The sequence below is a fragment of the Microtus ochrogaster genome, chromosome 2, assembly GCF_000317375.1.
Source record: "Microtus ochrogaster isolate Prairie Vole_2 chromosome 2, MicOch1.0, whole genome shotgun sequence".
Classification (NCBI taxonomy): Eukaryota; Metazoa; Chordata; class Mammalia; order Rodentia; family Cricetidae; genus Microtus; species Microtus ochrogaster.
Window position 1 is genome coordinate 18,832,450 of NC_022010.1, and position 18,440 is coordinate 18,850,889.

At 51.5% G+C, this 18,440-nt stretch overlaps 1 protein-coding gene across 1 annotated transcript; it reads left to right on the top strand.

Moving 5' to 3' along the window:
• Positions 1 to 1,406: 1,406 nt before the first annotated feature.
• Positions 1,407 to 18,025, top strand: Piwil1 (piwi like RNA-mediated gene silencing 1). Its single transcript, XM_026788007.1, has 20 exons — positions 1,407 to 1,484; positions 2,033 to 2,147; positions 3,200 to 3,325; positions 3,624 to 3,838; positions 4,123 to 4,244; positions 5,270 to 5,350; positions 5,761 to 5,958; positions 6,220 to 6,331; positions 7,344 to 7,470; positions 7,573 to 7,690; positions 8,146 to 8,260; positions 9,364 to 9,551; positions 10,122 to 10,194; positions 12,719 to 12,919; positions 13,353 to 13,456; positions 14,087 to 14,157; positions 14,276 to 14,429; positions 15,629 to 15,754; positions 17,578 to 17,725; positions 17,847 to 18,025. Exons 1-20 carry the CDS (start codon positions 1,407 to 1,409, stop codon positions 17,961 to 17,963), a joined length of 2,589 nt encoding a protein of 862 aa, XP_026643808.1. The 3' UTR covers positions 17,964 to 18,025.
• Positions 18,026 to 18,440: the final 415 nt, after the last annotated feature.

The following is an 18,440-nucleotide window of genomic DNA, read 5'->3' on the forward strand; positions in this document are numbered from 1 at the left end:
CTGTTGCGCCCCTTGCTGGTGCACTTTGGGATCCTTCAAATGTCACGCCAGGCAGTTGTTGCCAGCGTGCCAAGCACTGGACCCAGTGCAAAGGAACACTCTGATGAGATCCAGGGTGGAGCTGGATTACGGCACATGTTCCAGGGAGAGGCCGCTGTGTGTGGTGGGAAAAGGGTGAGGAGAGAGAGTCACTGGCCTGGCCCGTAAAGGATGAGCTAGATTTCTTCTAGTTCACAGAGCGGGAAGCACCTCAGCTGAGCGTTGTGACATCCCCGAGTCACGAGGTTGGCAGGAAGGGAATTGTATTTGCTAAACTCTTCTTCCTCTTATGGAGAAAAAGGCATGGCCCACCAATTGACACAGTCATGTTGTAGGTGTCTGTGCTTAGCATGACACTTGACAGTAGGTATAGCATGCTGCTCCTGACAGGTGGCCATGTATGACATGCTTTGGAAATAGCTGGCCCATGTGGGCTTGTTTAAGGTTCGGGCCCTGGAGTCCAGATGACCCCACCTTCATCTTCTTCCCTGTGGTGGGTGATGAGCTGCTCACAGCAGAAAGACGGGGAGACAGGAGCAGTTCAGAGAGAGACAGCTTTGTGCTTTCTCCTCACAGACTGTGGCTAGACACGCATGTATGAGACAGGAATCAGAGAGACTGGAGGTGGGGTGGCTTGGTTTGGGTATATTCCTTTCAAGACGCGGGTAGAACTGAGGAAGTGTTTGGAGGGCACCATGGGTCTGAGGAAAGGCCCGCTGAGGAGTCACTTGGTAACATACTGCGAAGGTGTCTCTTCATTGTGGGTCATACTCGGTGTCTGTGACACATGAACCCACCTGTGAAAGAAGGAACCCATCCCAACAGTGTAATGCTCCCTAAGCCTTATCACAATCAAAACCTTTAAAAAAAATCTCAGTTTTAGTATTCTGTATCATTATGATTTATATGTCCGTGTAAGGTGCCTGCCTACCTGTGTGTGTGTATGTGTACCATGTGTGTGTGCCTGGTGCCTAGGGAAACCAGAAGAGGCCATCAGATCCCCTGGAACTGGTGGTTGTGAGCCATGCTGGTAACCGTGTTGGTAACCAAGCCCATATCCACTGCAAGAGCAGAAAAGGTTCTTAGCTGCTGAGCCACTTCTAGCCCCTTGAAAACAAAGGGTTTTATTAGTACATTTCCATCTGAGCCCTGCCACCTAGCACAGCGGGCAGTCCCCAGTCTGGTTTCCTTAAGAAAGCTGTGTTGGGATGAGAGACTCTCATGCACGAGGCAAGTGCTCAATAGGAAGGATTTAAATATTATAATTTGGGGCTTATTTTAGCACCCTTAAAATACTGGAGACAGATTCGTCTACTATGCATGGGTCCATTGAGCGCTAGCCACAGTTCTTTCCTCTCTGACAGAAAATGACGGGCAGAGCCCGAGCACGGGCCCGTGGCAGGGCCCGCGGTCAGGAGACGGTGCAGCATGTTGGGGCTGCCGCGGTGAGTACCCCACCCTTTTCAGCTCACCAGTGTCTTGACACCCAGCCAGTGGGGCCTGTGGCAGGGAATTAAAAGATTCGTCCTAGGGTTCAGTGGTAGAACTTGCCCAACATGCAGGAAGCTCTGGGGTCCATCTGCAACAGGTATAACCTGGGAGCTGGGAGGATCTGAGATCTAGTGTGATGTGAGGAACTGAATCCTTCTTTGGTGACTTTTGCTTCAAAAATGCTCCACCCTTTTTTGTTTGTTTGTGGGTTGTTTCATTTGGTTTGGTTTGGGTTTTGATTTTTTGAGGCAGGGTTTCTCTGTAACAGCCCTAGCTGTCCTGGAACTAGCTCTGTAGATCAGGCTGGTCTTGAACTCACCTGCCTTTGCCTCCCAAGTGCTGGGATTAAAGGTGGCATTACCATTGCCCAGCTCAGATCCCTTTTTAATGATCACATGCTTAACGACTAAGTTCTGAATGCTAGGACCAGTTTAGGACTAGTTAGGTCTCTGGTGCCCACCCTGCGGCATAAGGGGATTCAGCTGTGTTTGTGCGTGAGCAGAGCCAGCAGCCTGGGTACGTCCCACCAAGAACTCAGCAGTCACCCACAGAGGGGGACTTGGTCGGCCGAGGACGACAGAGAGGAATGGTAGTTGGAGCCACATCCAAGTCACAAGGTAAGCGCTAGGGGAGGGAGTGTACAGGGAGGGGCTGCCATGTGCAGGGTGCTGGTGCTTCTGCAAGGGCCCAGCACCACACTGGAGCATAATGGCATGTGTGCTACCCCATGCAGGCTGGGAATGAGAGACTGCAGCTAGCCAGGGCCATCTCGGCAACACGGAAACTTCAGATATGTGGCCTCAGTTTGCCTGCTCTGTGTCCATTAGCCAGTTTTAGAATGTTGTCTTGGCATCTGTAGTGATTCCCTCAGCCTTCCTGTGGGCTTGACTTAGTGTATCTTCACTTGTGTAGGGCTGGGCAGAGAATCAGCACAGCCAACTGCCAGCTCTCAGGCACTTTGCCCAAGTGTGCCTGGCTGCCAGGAGCATGGGAAGGCTTGTCTTTGAGGGACATTGCTCCGCACATATGTGTTTCTCCTCTGAAGGAGGGGAGACTGGTTTTTGGCAAGTCCACTAGTAGGTGCTGCTGTAAGAACTGTAGCCATGACCCTGAACGCCACCACCAGATCCCAAAGCCAGGGTTGTCCTGTGGCCCGGGCATGCTGTTGTTCTCAAGTGCCCGGCTGTATACACACGATCCTGTTTTCAGAAGAAGCAAAGATTGACGTGTTAGTGCTGTTCCCTGTGCATTTTGACCCTGTCTAGGTGTGTACATGCCCCTGCTGCTGGTTGTAAGGAGAGCCGAGAAGCCAGGAGGCCACATGTCACATTGGTGACATAGTCTCCCCCAGTTTATAGAGTTAGGACCCTGACCCCTGGCTCCCTGCAGCCATGATTACAGCATGCAGGCTACAGAGTACACAAAGGCCATGAGACTTAGAAAATGACAACTTATTTCCTAATCAAGAAATCCATCCCTTGGATCCAGGCATCATCATAGCCCAGGCTCCTGGCCTGTTGGAGTGGCCAGAGCCAGGGTAGATGGCTCTGCAAAGGATGAGGTCACACGATTAGACAAGAGTGGGCTGCATCTGCCCCCTTGAGCAGGAAAACTGCTGTCCTCCCACCCACTGGCTCTAATCACTGATGTTTTCCTCTCTCTCCTCAAGAGCTGCAGATCTCAGCTGGGTTTCAGGAGCTGTCATTGGCAGAGAGAGGAGGGCGTCGCCGAGACTTCCATGACCTTGGTGTGAACACCAGACAGAATCTTGACCACGTCAAAGAGTCAAAGACAGGTGGGCTCCCAGAAACACCGCTTTAGGGGGCACTTTTTCTGGCACTGGGCTGCAGCGCTTCTCTGGCTCAGAGAAAAGAAGAGCGCTCTGCTCAGCAGCTGCAGCCTTTCCAGCCCCTCCCCCGTGTCTGTTGTTTTTGTGTGGGTGTATGGCCTCCCTCAAGCAACCGAGCCCTAGTCCCCAGGGCCAGCTGTCTTGAAGGCAAGAGCTGACCACTGTCCTCAGCTCTGCTGGGTCTGAAGGAAAGCTCTCATGGAGCATAACCGTGCCAGGGCCTGACTGTGTGACGGCCCCTCAGGCTCCTCAGGTATCATCGTGAGGCTAAGCACCAACCACTTCCGGCTGACCTCGCGCCCACAGTGGGCCCTGTACCAGTACCACATCGACTATAACCCCCTGATGGAGGCCCGCAGGCTGCGCTCGGCACTGCTCTTCCAGCACGAGGACCTTATTGGAAGGTGTCATGCTTTCGATGGGACAATACTGTTTTTACCTAAGAGACTACAGCACAAGGTTATTTCAAATGTCTCCACTGGCGGGGGTAGGGGGAGTGTCCATCCTAAAGCCAAGTTCAGAAAGGGTCTCCTGGTCCAGGAGATAGGGCTCTCAGAGGCCCCATTATGACTCACTGTGTCCTTGGGGTCAGACAGAAGGGCTGTGGAGAGTTCTGTGAGCGCTCTCAGCTACTCAGCTGACTTCCTAGTCTCAGGTCACATGTCTGCACTCAGGGGCCCCAGGAACCGGGACATCTTTTCTACACAGAGGTAAGACCTGGGTTCCCACCTCTCTGGCTTTAGGTCACGGAAGTTTTCAGTCAGACTCGGAATGGGGAGCACGTGAGGATCACCATTACCCTGACCAATGAGCTGCCACCCACCTCACCCACCTGCCTACAGTTCTACAACATCATATTCAGAAGGTGCATGCCATGGCAGGGCGTGCGCACTGTGGTTTGTGGGGGGGGGGGTCTGTGTGGTCATTTGAAAATGTGGTTTCTGACAGGAAAATTAATTTATCTGCCTCCAGGATTCTACCCCTTCCCCAGTGGTGCTGACACTATGCCTTTGAAATAGTGTTTGATCTGCACCCCGGCTGCCCCTTCCCCAGGATGGATGGATGGGTGGGTGGCTGCTGGGGCAAGTGGCAACCACATGAGGAGCAATTAGCTAGAACATGTCTAGGCATTGGGGAGATGACCATGCAAGCATGATATTCAACTGTGTTCAAATGCCCAGCACCCACAAAAAGCCAGCCATGGGCATTTGCATGTAGCTCCAGTGCTGGGGGTGGGGCAAGACAGGAGAGTCACTGGGCCTGCTGGCTACTAGCCTAGCTCCAGATTTACTGTAAGACCCTGTCTCAAGGGAGCAAGTGAGGTGTGAAGAGTGACAGAATAGGGTACAAGGATACCTGATGCCTCCTCATTTGAGCATGGGCAGACACATACCCCACACATGTAACACACACACACACACACACACACACACACACACACACACACACACATATTCTCCAGAAGACCCCTCCCTGTAAGGAGCCATCTAAATGAGGCAGTCCTTGGATTCATGGCTTACTGGATTCATAGATGGTTCAGTGGTGGAAGGATAGATAGCTCACTGTAGGGATACTTGGCCTGAGGGGATGCATTTGCTTGGTGCATTTTTCTTCTAGGGAAAGCTACCGGGGAGTACTGGGCAGCTGTTCACCTCTACTTTTGCAGCTAGTGGGTTATCCTGGTGTATCATGATAAAATGGAATCGACACAATTCAAAAGTCTTGAAATATTTTTTTCCAACCTTTAGACATTTTAAGAATGTGAACTCTTAGGCAGTGTAGAATTGACTGGCTTGGTTCTGGGTGACAACTTGCCAGCCCTGCTGACTGGATGCAGCTCTAGATAGTCCCTAAGATTTGCCATGCTAACTTCTGATTTTAAATTCGTAGGCTCTTGAAAATCATGAATTTGCAACAAATTGGACGGAATTATTACAATCCAAGTGACCCAATTGATATTCCAAATCACAGGTTTGTAGAAAACTCCACCATCCCTTGGGCTGCACAGACATTGCAGTGTTCTGTAAACTAGAAACCACCTGTTGTTGGTGCTTAAGAGTTACGGGAGCATGTAACCTGGCTTGAGAGATACCTAGTCACGCCAGATGACTTGAATGTCAAAGGAATCCCATCGTAGCCAGCAGCACAGACCTTTTACACTGCACCTAGGGGTCCTGAGACATGGTGGCTCAGGAGGCTAGATGGCCCAAAGTAAGGATAGGTTTAATCAGCTCAGTGTACTTAGCAAATGCTGGTGAAGCCATGGAAAAGGCAGGGCTCTATCTAGAGTCTTGTACTAGAAAGTGAGCTGGCGCAGCACATTCTGCTTCCGACACAGGGAATGGAGCATGGGGCTGCACCTGACCCACCTTGTGTTGCAGGTTGGTGATCTGGCCTGGCTTCACTACTTCCATCCTTCAGTATGAGAACAACATCATGCTCTGCACAGACGTCAGCCACAAGGTCCTCCGCAGTGAGACCGTTCTGGACTTCATGTTCAACCTGTACCAGCAAACAGAGGAGCACAAGTTCCAGGAACAAGTGTCCAAGGAGCTTATAGGCCTAATTGTCCTCACCAAGTACGACTTCATCTCAAGAGCCCAGGGCTAGAGAGCAGTGGGGCTGAGGGAGACAGGCAGAGGTGAATAAAAGGGAGCCAGATATGTCAGATGTGTGGTATTGTTGCCTTTCCTGTGGTCAGGTACAAAGGACAGGTGCCTCCTGCTCTTCACCCTTTTCCATTCCCTTGTTCCCAGCCATTGTTCAGTTCCTTCCCCTGCCCTCCCACCCCCATCACACATCTCCACATGAGTTAGAGCCTCATGTCCCGAATTCCACAGGTACAACAACAAGACCTACAGGGTGGATGACATTGACTGGGACCAGAATCCAAAGAGCACCTTCAAGAAGGCAGATGGCTCAGAGGTCAGCTTCCTGGAGTACTACAGGAAGGTAGGTTTGTCCCTTGGGTGATGTGCAGGAGCACACAGGCCCTGCTCAGTCTTGCCTACATCACTGAGAAATTCCCCACATACCAGACGCGTGCTGCCCTAGTGGCTCTGTCCAGCAGAATAGTTGAATTTGACAGTGCATCATGGGGACAGACAGGTACTGCCAGTGGTGGCAAGCAGTTTGCCCTAATCCCTAGCTCTGTAGCTTTGCCTGGTCCTTGTTGTCCAGGGCTGCTGCAGCCGGGTCCAGCTCTCGGAGAGGTCTCAGTAAGGCACAGCTTTCTGATGGCAGATGGTAGGAGACCAAAGATCATCCAGCACCTATGAACTCCAGCTCTACCTACCCGTATCCTGTGGCCAGGACTCTAATAAGATGGGGAGAAGGAGACCCCACCTTCCTGCCATACTAGCCATGCATGTTCAGTGATATATGAAGACCATGTCTGAGGGTACATTAACCTTTTTAACTCTGATGGTTGGTTCATTGAGGCACAGAGACATGGATCAGGTTCGTTGATGGCATGCTGGCTGGTAACATCTTGCCCTAAGGTGGGCATTAAGACTAGACTGTTACAACTTGATTATTGACGTGATGACACTCTTTTATGCTCAGTGGAAATATTTTAAATCCAAATTAAAAATAAGAATGATTGCAGAATAAGCAGCTTCTGGGCTATAGATGACAGGAAAGACCTTCACACCCTGGGGTTAGGAGCACTATGACAGTAACCTGAGAAGTCTGTTCTGTGTCGCCATGGTCAGGTCTCCAAAGCTAAGTCCTGACGACGTGGCTACATAGAGCTCATCCACCTGGGAGAGCTGGGTCAGCCCCGTCCTGCTCCTGCACCCTCGGTGGCTGGAAAGAGCATACACACCACCCTTCAGGACGGTTTGACGTGTGTCTAGCCCAGCTTGGTACCCAGCTTCCATTGTCAGTTAGGCATCTACTGCACCCACGGGTGTGCCACACACCCTGTTTGGTGCGAAGCATGCCTTCCTTTCCTCCTGAGCAGCAGTACAACCAGGAAATCACAGACTTGAAGCAGCCAGTGCTGGTAAGCCAGCCCAAGCGGAGGAGAGGCCCCGGAGGCACATTGCCGGGCCCAGCCATGCTCATCCCTGAGCTCTGCTACCTCACAGGTGCATAGTGCTACCCTCTTCTCTTCACTCATCCCTGCCCACCCCCGCTGGGGGCTATGCAGCCTTGCTAACTGGCTTTCGCTGGCACTGCTCTGGGTGCAGGTCTGACTGATAAAATGCGCAACGATTTCAACGTGATGAAGGACCTAGCGGTGCACACGCGACTGACCCCTGAGCAGCGGCAGCGGGAGGTGGGCCGCCTCATCGACTACATCCACAAGTAGGCCGGCTCAGCTCTCCAGCTTCTCTTTTGGGCTTCCCTATAGGTCTGAGAGGGGTCTGGAAGGCAGTAAGTGTGGCCTCCTATGTTGGGAGGACTATGGAGGGCTGTCCTGAGTTCTTGATACCAGTTCTTCTCAGGGAGCCAAGAAATGAAACTTGATATGCCCATGTGTCCTTTCCAGCCCTGTCATGGGAAGGCCGTGGAGGGGGCAGATGAAGCAAATCTCAGGCACACATTTCCCTGCTTGTGTAGACTGTGGGTCATTCACTGGCATGTTGTCTGAGCACTGGGAGTCTTCGGGAGGTGGAGAGAAGCTTATCCATGTATTCTAGGCCCAGAGTGGCCTTGAATTGTGCGGCAAGCCACAGTGGCACCCTGTCCACCTGAATGTGGGTCACCAGCCTGGCTGCTGCCTGGTCGACAGTGCTGAGTAGCATTTGTTCAACTCACAGGGATGACAATGTGCAGAGGGAGCTTCGTGACTGGGGCCTGAGCTTCGACTCAAACCTGCTGTCCTTCTCAGGAAGAATCTTACAGTCTGAGAAGATCCACCAGGGTGGGAAGACGGTAAGGCTGGCAAGGTGTGGTGTCCAGGCTGAGTCTCACAGGGGCAGGGGACAACTTACCATGCACCAGGCCGCTTCTCTCCATCCTCTGTTCCTGTTCTCTGCCAACTCTGGAAAACCACCAGAGCCACCTGACAGGGTCATTCTGTAAGAGGCAGCTTGTGACTCTAGCGCATGTAGAACCAAAGCCCAATCCTCGTGACGAGGGAAGATCTGCTAAAGAGAAACTGAAGAGCTAAGAGGTGGTGGTGCACACCCTTAATCCCAGCACTCGGCAGGCAGAGGGCAGATGGATCTCTGAGTTCAAGGCCAGCCTGGTCTACAGAACAGGTTCCAGAACAGTCAGGGCTATCTAAAGAAACCATTGCAGGGGGTGGGTATACAACATAACTTAGGAGCCGAAGGTGCTGCCAAGGAGCCCCATTAGATTGGCTTTGTCTCTGTGTGGGCCACGAGTCTCTCAGGAGTTGATCTAAATATTAGAGTGCTTTTTGTTTCATCTTCAGGAAAAGGAAAAATAGAATTTCTCAAATAGTTTTAAATGAAATCAAATACTACAAATACCTGTTCTTTTCAACTGTTGCCGGCAATCGAGCCTTCCTGCCACAGGCAGGGCTGGAAGATAGAGTCCAGCTAGGTGAAGGGAAACTCTGGATTTTTGCCGTGATGGGGACCACAAGTGGCTCTTCCCTGAACTTTGTTGGCACAGGACACCACTGTCAAGGGCTTAGCTCTCTTTCCAGCCCCTGACAGGATCTCACTGTGTAGACCAGGCTGACTTCTACCACCTGCCTCTCCCTCCTGAGTGTCGGAATGAAAAACATGAAGCCACCACCCATAGCCCGAGCCTTTTTCATGAAGAAAATGGCACTTGTTTCAATAATGAGAGGAAAGATGGAGAGTTTGTCCTGGGCCCTCAGAAGGGTATGGTGTAGAAAAAGTCCTCCAGATGCATCTGGTGTCTTCTCTCCAGTGGGGACTTTTGATCTGTCACTTTGATTCAAACTTAAGTGTGGTAGTCTGTGGTTCTACATGCATGATAGGATTGAGCAAGACCAGTGGCTTCATCACAGCTGACAGTAGCATCTCTGCCCTTTATTCTAGTTTGATTACAACCCGCAGTTTGCAGACTGGTCCAAAGAGACAAGAGGCGCACCGCTGATCAGCGTGAAGCCATTGGATAACTGGCTGCTGATCTATACCCGCAGGAATTATGAAGCGGCCAACTCACTGATACAGAACCTGTTCAAAGTGACTCCAGCCATGGGCATCCAGATGAAAAAGGCAATCATGTGAGTGTCTGAGGCCATCCACTCTCTGGTTTGCATTGTGATTGGCAGTTATCAGAAGGGTGTGTGATGCACCAGTGAGCTAATGACAGCTCTAAGATCTTCCACAGCTCCATGGACCCCACAGGGAATGGATGGGAGAAAAGAGCAGATGGGATGTTCTTGGGGTAGGTTCGTTTGTTCGTTCTTTCTTTCTTTTTCTTCCTTCCTTCCTTCCTTCCTTCCTTCCTTCCTTCCTTCCTTCCTTTCTTTCTTTCTTTCTTTTTTTTTTGAGACAGGGTTTCTCTGTAGCTTTGGTGCCTGTCCCGGTACTAGCTCTTATAGACCAAGCTGGCCTCGACCTCACAGAGATCCTCCTGCCTCTGCCTCCCGAGTGCTGGAATTAAAGGCATGTGCCACCACCTCCGGGCCTAGGTTCTTAAGCCAGGATGGTGGTACAGCTTGTTAGCCATGCCCTTCACTGAGTTGAGCTCCTGTATCTCTGCTTTGTACTATTTGGGATTGGTGCAGGGATGTTGACTGTGTTAAGGTCTGAGGGTTGTGTACTGCCCATCTTTATGTTGTTGATGCTAGGATTGAGGTGGACGACAGAACAGAAGCTTACCTGAGAGCCTTGCAACAGAAGGTGACATCAGACACTCAGATAGTGAGTAGCTGCTGGGTGCAGACAGTGCTGCAGCCTGAGGCGGGCAGGGGGGGTCTTGAGGGACAGAAGACTGGGGTTTTAAGCTCAGTAAGGCTGGTGCCTGTGTGGGCGTGTGCCTTGCACAAGATGAGGAGAAGCCACGAAGGAAAAGGACACGTTCTGCCTTGATTCTCTGGTTCTAGACACTGGAGGTCATAGGGTGAGGTCAGCAGCCAGACTCTAAGCTGGGATACCTTGACATTAGTGAATGCCATCTTTCCATCGTGTGAGATTTGGCACCCAATGATGGTGATGAAGTAGGTCCCATGTGTGCTGTGTGAGTCCACGCAGTGATGTGAAGCGTGTCTAGGGAGAACACGAGCCTGAGGAGAGCATCACCCCATTCTCACACTCCCCACCTCTGGCTTGGTCACAGTTTTAAGCTGGCTCTTGGAAGTGTAGATAGCCACCTGGGCCACTTATTCAGTCATGCTGTCTGAGGCATCACTGTGCTAGGCCCATGATCCCATCACCTGGTGCTCCTGCTCATACCAGGCACACATCTACGTTGGTGTGTTTCCTGGAAAGGCTTTGGACTCTGTGAAGACCGGTCCACCTTGGTCTGCTGCTCATGGGGCTGCCACTGAATTGGGCCTTCCCCAGCAAAGTGGGGGAGGGCCACCAAGCATTGCAGCAGTGTGGAGTCAGGGCTCAGGCGGCAGCTGGCCTAGTGTGACCTTACTACTGCCCTCTGTCCAGGAAGCCCTGGCCTTCTGTGTGGCAGGAAACTACAGCAGGCTAAAGGTGGAAGACTGACTGCACAGGAACCACACTGGGAAGTTCATTGCACCCACCTCCCCAGCCCCCACATGTGAAGGAGGAGCTTCTGCATATGTGGATTTAGCAATTAGCCAGTTAACTGTTAACGCTCCAAGTTTCCCATGAACATGGCCCACGTTTTGATGTATTTTGCTGATCTCTGCCGCCTCAAACCCCGAGGCCACTGCTGCAGACCTCATTAGCCTGTAAAGTCATTGGCCTCCAAGAACGGAGCAAAGTCCCAGAGGAGCAGATTCTGTGACGCCACTCACTGTTCAGGCTTAAAGCTGTGATGGCGGGGGCTGAAGCCAGCGGTGTGAAGCTCCACAGCCCCCATCACCTTTGTGGCTCAGGGGGAGCCTGTGTGCTGCACGCGGTGAACAAACAGGATGGACCTCCAGTGAATGGGACACGGTCCTCTGTGGCTGTGGTAAAGGGAAGTCTAGGACTGGAGTTGCGCCATGCTGGCTCACAGCTGGCTGCTGATGGGAGCGTGTCTAGATGAGCTAGTCAGACTTCTCGTGGGGAGAGATTGACTGCAGCTCATGTCTCAGTTTCTGCTAGGGTCGCTTGGCTCCATGATCTCTGGTGAAGCAGGGCATCCCAGCAGGGAGCATGTGGAGACTCACACCTACCTGCTCCCCCTATGGTGGTCCCAAAACAGAGAGGAAAGGGAACATCCTTCAGTGGTGACCCGACCTACTTTCATCCAGCCTCAGCTCTTGTGTTTTCCACCATTTTCCATTGCCACCACGGCATGGCTCAGTAGGCAGACCAACAGAGAGCCCTTGATGTCTGACCATGTGCCCAAAGCCTACCTCTGAACACTAATGCAGCAGAGTCCGAGCCTTCAACAAGCCAAGCAGCCTTGAAGAACCAGCTAGAAGCTTTTTCTGGCTCATGCAGAAGCATTGATGAGCACAGAAGTGACCCGTACCCTGGTGGGTTCCCTCTAGCTCAAGAGGCCATACCACCACGAGGAGCAGGAGCAGGAGCAGGCTGCCCATGTGGCCAGAGACCTGAATAGTGGCCTGCAATGCTTCATCCACTATTCCTTCATTTCCTTCTCAGAGGCCACAGGCAGATAGCTGCCATTTTACCTAGAGTAATGGAGACAGCAGGTGGAGCCTAATTTGTTGGGGACCAGAGAGAATTGGAAAAACAAGAGTCTGGGTACACATTGGGTGCTGGAATTGTGAGTCACAAGCTAGATTTGGTTTTAGGAACTTAAATGTAGACCCTCAGAGTTTGGGCTGGGGGAACCTGATCAAAGACTCCTCCTTGTTCTCAGAATTGTCATTCTTCCTTCCTGGGAAAGTTTACATTCTGACCAGATTCCCAAGCAAAAGCCATGGTTTTTGGGGAGCTGTGAGTTCAGGCTCAAAGAGCTGCACGTCTGTCCACCTCAGAGGCAAAGCTGTGCTTGCCTTTCTGTTTACCCGGAACCACTCATGCGATAGTGTGCCATGCCCGGGTCCCAGGTTTCAATGACTTTGTTTAAAGCCCAGGTTTGTTATGTGCAGCGCCTCTCGTGTGAGTGCTTGTCACTCAGACTGAACCAGCAACATTAAAACGTTACTCCTGCCCCACTGATTAGCCACATGGCAGAGCTGACTGGTGCCATGAGTGACAAGTGTCCTTTGCAACACAGGACTTAGGTCTGCCCCCTTGCTCTTGGCCTTCCATGCCCTGGTTCTCTATAACGAGGTGCTTGGTTTGTTTTCAGGTTGTCTGTCTGTTGTCAAGTAATCGGAAGGACAAATATGATGCCATCAAAAAGTACCTGTGTACAGACTGCCCTACCCCAAGTCAGTGTGTGGTGGCCCGAACCCTGGGCAAGCAGCAAACAGTCATGGCCATTGCCACCAAGATTGCCCTGCAGATGAACTGCAAGATGGGGGGTGAACTCTGGCGGGTAGACATGCCTGTGAGTCTGCTGTCATGGAGATGGGGCGGTTAGCGGGTACACATACCTGTGAGTCTGCTGTCATGGAGACAGGTGTGGTGGTGAACTCTGGCGGGTGGACATGCCTGTGAGTCTGCTGTCATGGAGATGGGGCGGTTAGCGGGTACACATACCTGTGAGTCTGCTGTCATGGAGACAGGTGTGGTGGTGAACTCTGGCGGGTGGACATGCCTGTGAGTCTGCTGTCATGGAGATGGGGCGGTTAGCGGGTACACATACCTGTGAGTCTGCTGTCATGGAGACAGGGTGGTGGTGAACTCTGGCAGGTGGACATGCCTGTGAGTTTGCTTCCATCAGAGACGGGATGGTTATGTGGACATCTAGGGGAAGGAGCCAGCCTTGCTCACAGCTGCCAAAACCCTGCCACAGCTAAATGACACTGTTTTCACTAAAGCTGAAGCTGGCGATGATCGTGGGTATCGACTGTTACCATGACACCACAGCTGGGCGGAGGTCCATCGCAGGATTCGTTGCCAGCATCAATGAAGGGATGACCCGGTAAGCCAGGGAGCAGCAGTGGTATCATGAAGCATGGGACTGGCCCTCATTGTCCCTGTCCTGCCACACTCAGAACATCCCCATTCTGCTCTCTACTGTGTGCCTTAGGGCACATTAAATGGCCAACTCTGAAAGCGCCTTGGTTTGACAGCTGTTCTTGGCCCCTGAAATGTCTCATGCTTTCTGTGTAACGGCCCAGTTTACCCAGTCCTCTGCTTTTTCAATATTAGTTTTCAGTGGTTGTGGAATGAGGGAATAGCCATAGCCGCAGAGCCGGAGCCTGACCACTTGTTACATATGGATGTTAGTGGCTGTGGCCTTGGTCTTGGGGAGCAGAAGGGAAGCACAGAAAGCATGATCTGTCAGGAACAGGGTGGACAGCACTTGTTCTAGTGGTGGGTGCTCCCAGGTGACCCCTCTGGTCTCCCAGTTGTCCCCTGCCGAGTTAGAGAGTTAGAATTTGGGAAACTGCAGTGGGTGACTTGAAAATGGTCTCTTGTTCTGCTTAGTTGAGCCCTCCTAGGGATATAGGGAGGGTAGCAGGAATCTTCCTCAGAAGATTTGTAGGAAGGCCAGAGCAGCTGAGCCTGGCAGACCCACGCCCTCACCACCCTGCTTTTTTCTGAACAGCTGGTTCTCCCGCTGCGTCTTTCAGGACCGTGGCCAGGAATTGGTGGATGGGCTCAAGGTGTGCTTGCAAGGTGGGTCTGTGTACCCTTGTAATCTGCTGGGGCCCTTGGGCTGTTCCCAAAAGTGGCTGGGAACTGGGAGAAACAGGTATTGTGTCTGTGAACTCAAAACCTCCCCCACTTTTTGCAGCTGCTCTGAGGGCTTGGAGTGGCTGCAATGAATATATGCCTAGCCGTGTCATTGTGTACCGAGATGGTGTAGGGGATGGACAGCTGAAGACCCTGGTCAATTATGAGGTCCCGCAGTTCCTGGACTGTCTCAAGTCAGTTGGGAGAGGTTACAAGTGAGTTCATGGGGTTGGACATGGCTGCCCACTCTGAAATAAGTGTCACTCAATGGCAAGGAGAGGGTGCATGGGCTTGCTAGGAATTGGGCTGAAGGTAGGGATAAGAGATGGAGGCAGGGCTGAGCAGGCAGCCTGAGTTCCTGTTCCCTGAAACTGGGTCTGGATAAGTTATAGGTCAGCGCTGCTCAGGGTAGGGCACTTTTCTGTGGCTCTTCCTCAGCAGTCCCTGCCAGCATACCACCCTGAGCTTCCTGATCTAAGCCCAGTCTAGGCAAGCACATGGACCCAGGACCCAGCTTTGTTCTGTGTTGTACCCAGAGCTGCAAGCAGCTGGCAGGTCTTGCAACAGCAAAGCTTTAGAGGCAGCCGGTGACATTTCTGGCAGGGCCCTGCTTCTCATTGCTACCACACTGTGAAAGAGAAGCCCCCAGTGTGGGCTTCATGCTCAAGGCCTTAGGAGCTGATGATCACTGGAGAACAACCAGTTTACTGGGTAATATGTTCTTAGAGCCCCACTCTCCCTGAGAATGGGGTCAGCCGTGTCTGAGCTTGAGAGGAACTGATGTCATCTGAATCAGGACTGCCAGTCATGTTAGGTGGCAGCTTCATTCTGAGGTCCGATTCACTGACTTCCATGTGGATTGTGTATGAACAAATGACTGTCCTGAGGAATTTAAGAGGAGCATCTCAAGAGGTGGGAGGGTGAGGCGGTGAGTTTCCTGGAAGACTATTCTTTGCCCTCAGGGAGAAGAACTGTCTAGAGGCTGCATGTTCTGGCTGTGCATCTGATGATTCCCTTAGTGTGAGCAGTGTAGAGGGAGCTGGTGGTAAGGTGTACATGCCTTTGAACCAGCTCTTCCAGATAGGTCTCAGAGTAGAAAATGCCCATTGTAGCACTGACACCAAATACTTTGGAAGCCTGCCGAAGGCAGTGTTGTGATTTGATAGGTGTAGTAGATTTGATCTATGCCCACACCTTAGCCTGTCATGGGACCCACAAGAGACATATTGTTGTCCACCTCCAGGTCACTCCTGGACTTCGGTCTGTCCCAGAGGAATGGGCTGACCCTCCTCCAGCATGCAATGAGATGATGTGTCAAGGGCATGGGGGCTCTTTTCTGAAGGATACATGAACATGTGACTTCTTAGCTAGACAGGCCACCAGCTCAGCATGGCCATGTTCTCTTTGTCCTCAGCCCAAGACTGACTGTGATTGTGGTGAAGAAGCGTGTCAATGCCAGGTTTTTTGCTCAGTCTGGGGGAAGACTCCAGAACCCTCTACCGGGAACAGTCATCGATGTGGAGGTCACTAGGCCAGAGTGGTGAGTTCTGGGGCCTCATGACTATCAGTGTTAGCTTATTTGTTTTCCAGTTCCTGAATGACACCGTGTTTCTTAAATGTCCCAATTCTTCAGCTGAGCTGATCTGACGTATTTCCTAAAGCCCAGGTTTCTCAATGCTGAGACCCCGGAAGCAACGCCCTCTGGCAGCTCCATGATAGTTACAGTTGTGTGTGGCACTTCAGACTCTAGGAACAGCTTCTGCGGGCAGCATCTATATTTTGACATATATAACCCATCTATAGGTTGTTTCTACCTGATCTTTAGCTCTGTGATGTTTCACACAGTCCTCCAGGGCTCAAGGTGATGAGAGGGCCTATTGTCAGCAGATCTGTAGCCTATAGTTGACTTCAAAGTTCCAAAGTAAGAAAGCAAGAGGAAGCTAGGCCGGTCACAGCATGCAGGTTTAACCATATAGGTAGACAGATGTACATCTCTGGTGACCTCCTCACTAGCTCTCTTCTGGGGTTGTGATGGTTGTCCCTGGGGGCAGAAGTTTACCACCTAGTCTGACACCCTTTGTTCTAGAGAGTGAGGCTATAGAGGGCTCCCAGCATTGCAGACGAGAGCTGGGAACCTCCATAATGCCCCCATGTTCCCTGACTCGGGAGGGTGAGCTGCTGCTAACAGCAAAGCATCATGGATCTTAAAACCTAAATTGGGTACTTAACTCTCCCGGGTTAAGCATATGCTCCAAAATCTGAACTCTGAATCATTTGTGGACCCTGCATCTCAGAGACGGAAATGGCTACAAAATGTTTGGTGCTTCTTTTCAGCTATGTGATTGAGTAGGGGTTTTATTTTGAAATATACTATTTTGGGTTTTTCTTTTGCTCCGAGGCTGCCTATGGGATTGGCTCTGGAAGAGAGTTGCTATCACTCCAGGAGCAAAGTGGGGCAAACAGATAAGGCCGGTAGCTAGGAAGGGCCAGTCTGAGGCCTCTCTCACCTTCACAGAACCTGGGACTGTCACTGAGTGTTCAGGGCACTAGACAAGGAGAGGGTTGGTAGCCCATGAGCTCAGGGACAGCACCCACGTGAGTTTAGAGTAGAAGGCATGTGTTCTCACCAGATGCCATTTAAGTCCTGTGAGAGCCACTCAGGCCCTTGGAGCCGATGGCAGGAGAACCTTTGAAGGTGGCAGTCTGGATGCTACACACGGAGCTCTCCCTCTCTTGGTCAGAGCTTGTCTCTTCCTGGCAGGCACATCATTGAACATCTCGGACTTATTCTATCCCAAATAGACTCCAGTGTAGACCACTTCTGATTTCCAGGTTGTCTAATTACATCAGGATCACAGAGTCAGTTTCCTTTGCTGATAAGGTCAGATCACAGGAGCCTCCTGACTGACACTCTGCCAGGGAACAGAACCCGGATGAATGCCAAGTTTTCTAGTTGCTGTTTAGTTCGGCCTTGGCTTGGGTCCTCTACTAGCTGTGCACAGTTGCTCTACCTCTGGCTCTTGCACATTTGTTCTGAGTCCTTGGTGATTAAAGTTGTTGCATTGCTGTTACTAATATATGGAAGCAGTAGGAGGAAACTGGCTCCACCCTACTCTGGTGCCACTGCTGCGTGCCCATGTATGCAAGCTCCCCCCCCCCCACACACACACAGCATGGTGACACATATGGAAAGAGTCTTGTCTTCTGTGTGTGCTGCCACAGTGGCTCATGAAGAGTTTGTCCTGTCCTGGGCACCACAGACACACTGGGGCTGGAGAAAAAATGAGGTTTTTTAGAAGATGAGGTTTTTCCTTATATAAAAGCACGTGTCCTTGCCTTGCCTGGCTCTTCCTGCCTTTCCAGGTATGACTTTTTCATCGTGAGCCAGGCAGTGAGGAGTGGGAGTGTGTCCCCAACACACTACAATGTCATCTATGACAGCAGTGGCCTGAAGCCCGACCACATCCAGCGACTGACCTACAAGCTCTGCCATGTGTACTACAACTGGCCTGTGAGTGCATTACTGTCCGGGCCCCCGTTCAGGGCCACCTGTCCTGCTCAGCCTGCTGTGGTAAGGACCCTGGGAGTTCCACTCAGCTCAGCTCAGTGACTGGCCCTCTTTTCCCCCACAGGGAGTCATCCGAGTTCCTGCACCCTGCCAGTATGCACATAAGCTGGCCTTCCTTGTGGGCCAGAGCATCCACAGAGAACCGAACCTGTCCCTGTCCAACCGCCTCTACTACCTCTGACCAACAGCAAGGGCCTGTGTGCTGGCTTCCTTCAGAACTCTGCCAATCCTTCCCTTTCTACTTTTCACATGACTGTTGTTCTACTGGGGTTTGGGGGTGGGGGTCAGGGAGCTACAGTTTGGTTTTTAGGGTTGGTATGTAGCAGCTATAGATTTAGGTTATAGGTTTGATGTTTGCTTTGTTTTTCATAGTGTGTTGTGACAGCTTGCTTGGCAGAGCTGTACCAAGGCCCTTGGTACCACAGATAGACTTTCCTAAAGCAGCCATGTCGGCAGGTTCTCAGAGGTGCTCCCAGGAGCACCTCTTACTGTACACTGCTCTAACTTTGTTTCATGCATGTTTGAGTTTAAAAGTGGGGAAAGACATGAGACAATGTCTGCAGCATCATAGGCAGGCACTAAGATAAAGACTGGGGTGCCTTTCGGTATTTCTTTTAAGAGGTAGGCCATACAGAATGAAAAGAATTGTTGAAAAGAT

Bases quoted from the DNA above. Each gene is read 5' to 3' on its own strand.
- Piwil1 (XM_026788007.1), top strand. From the start codon at position 1,407: ATGACGGGCAGAGCCCGAGCACGGGCCCGTGGCAGGGCCCGCGGTCAG. The intron at 2,148-3,199 runs GTAAGCGCTAGG...TCTCTCCTCAAG, and splicing joins AGCCACATCCAAGTCACAAG to AGCTGCAGATCTCAGCTGGG. The intron at 12,920-13,352 runs GTGAGTCTGCTG...TTTTCACTAAAG, and splicing joins TCTGGCGGGTAGACATGCCT to CTGAAGCTGGCGATGATCGT.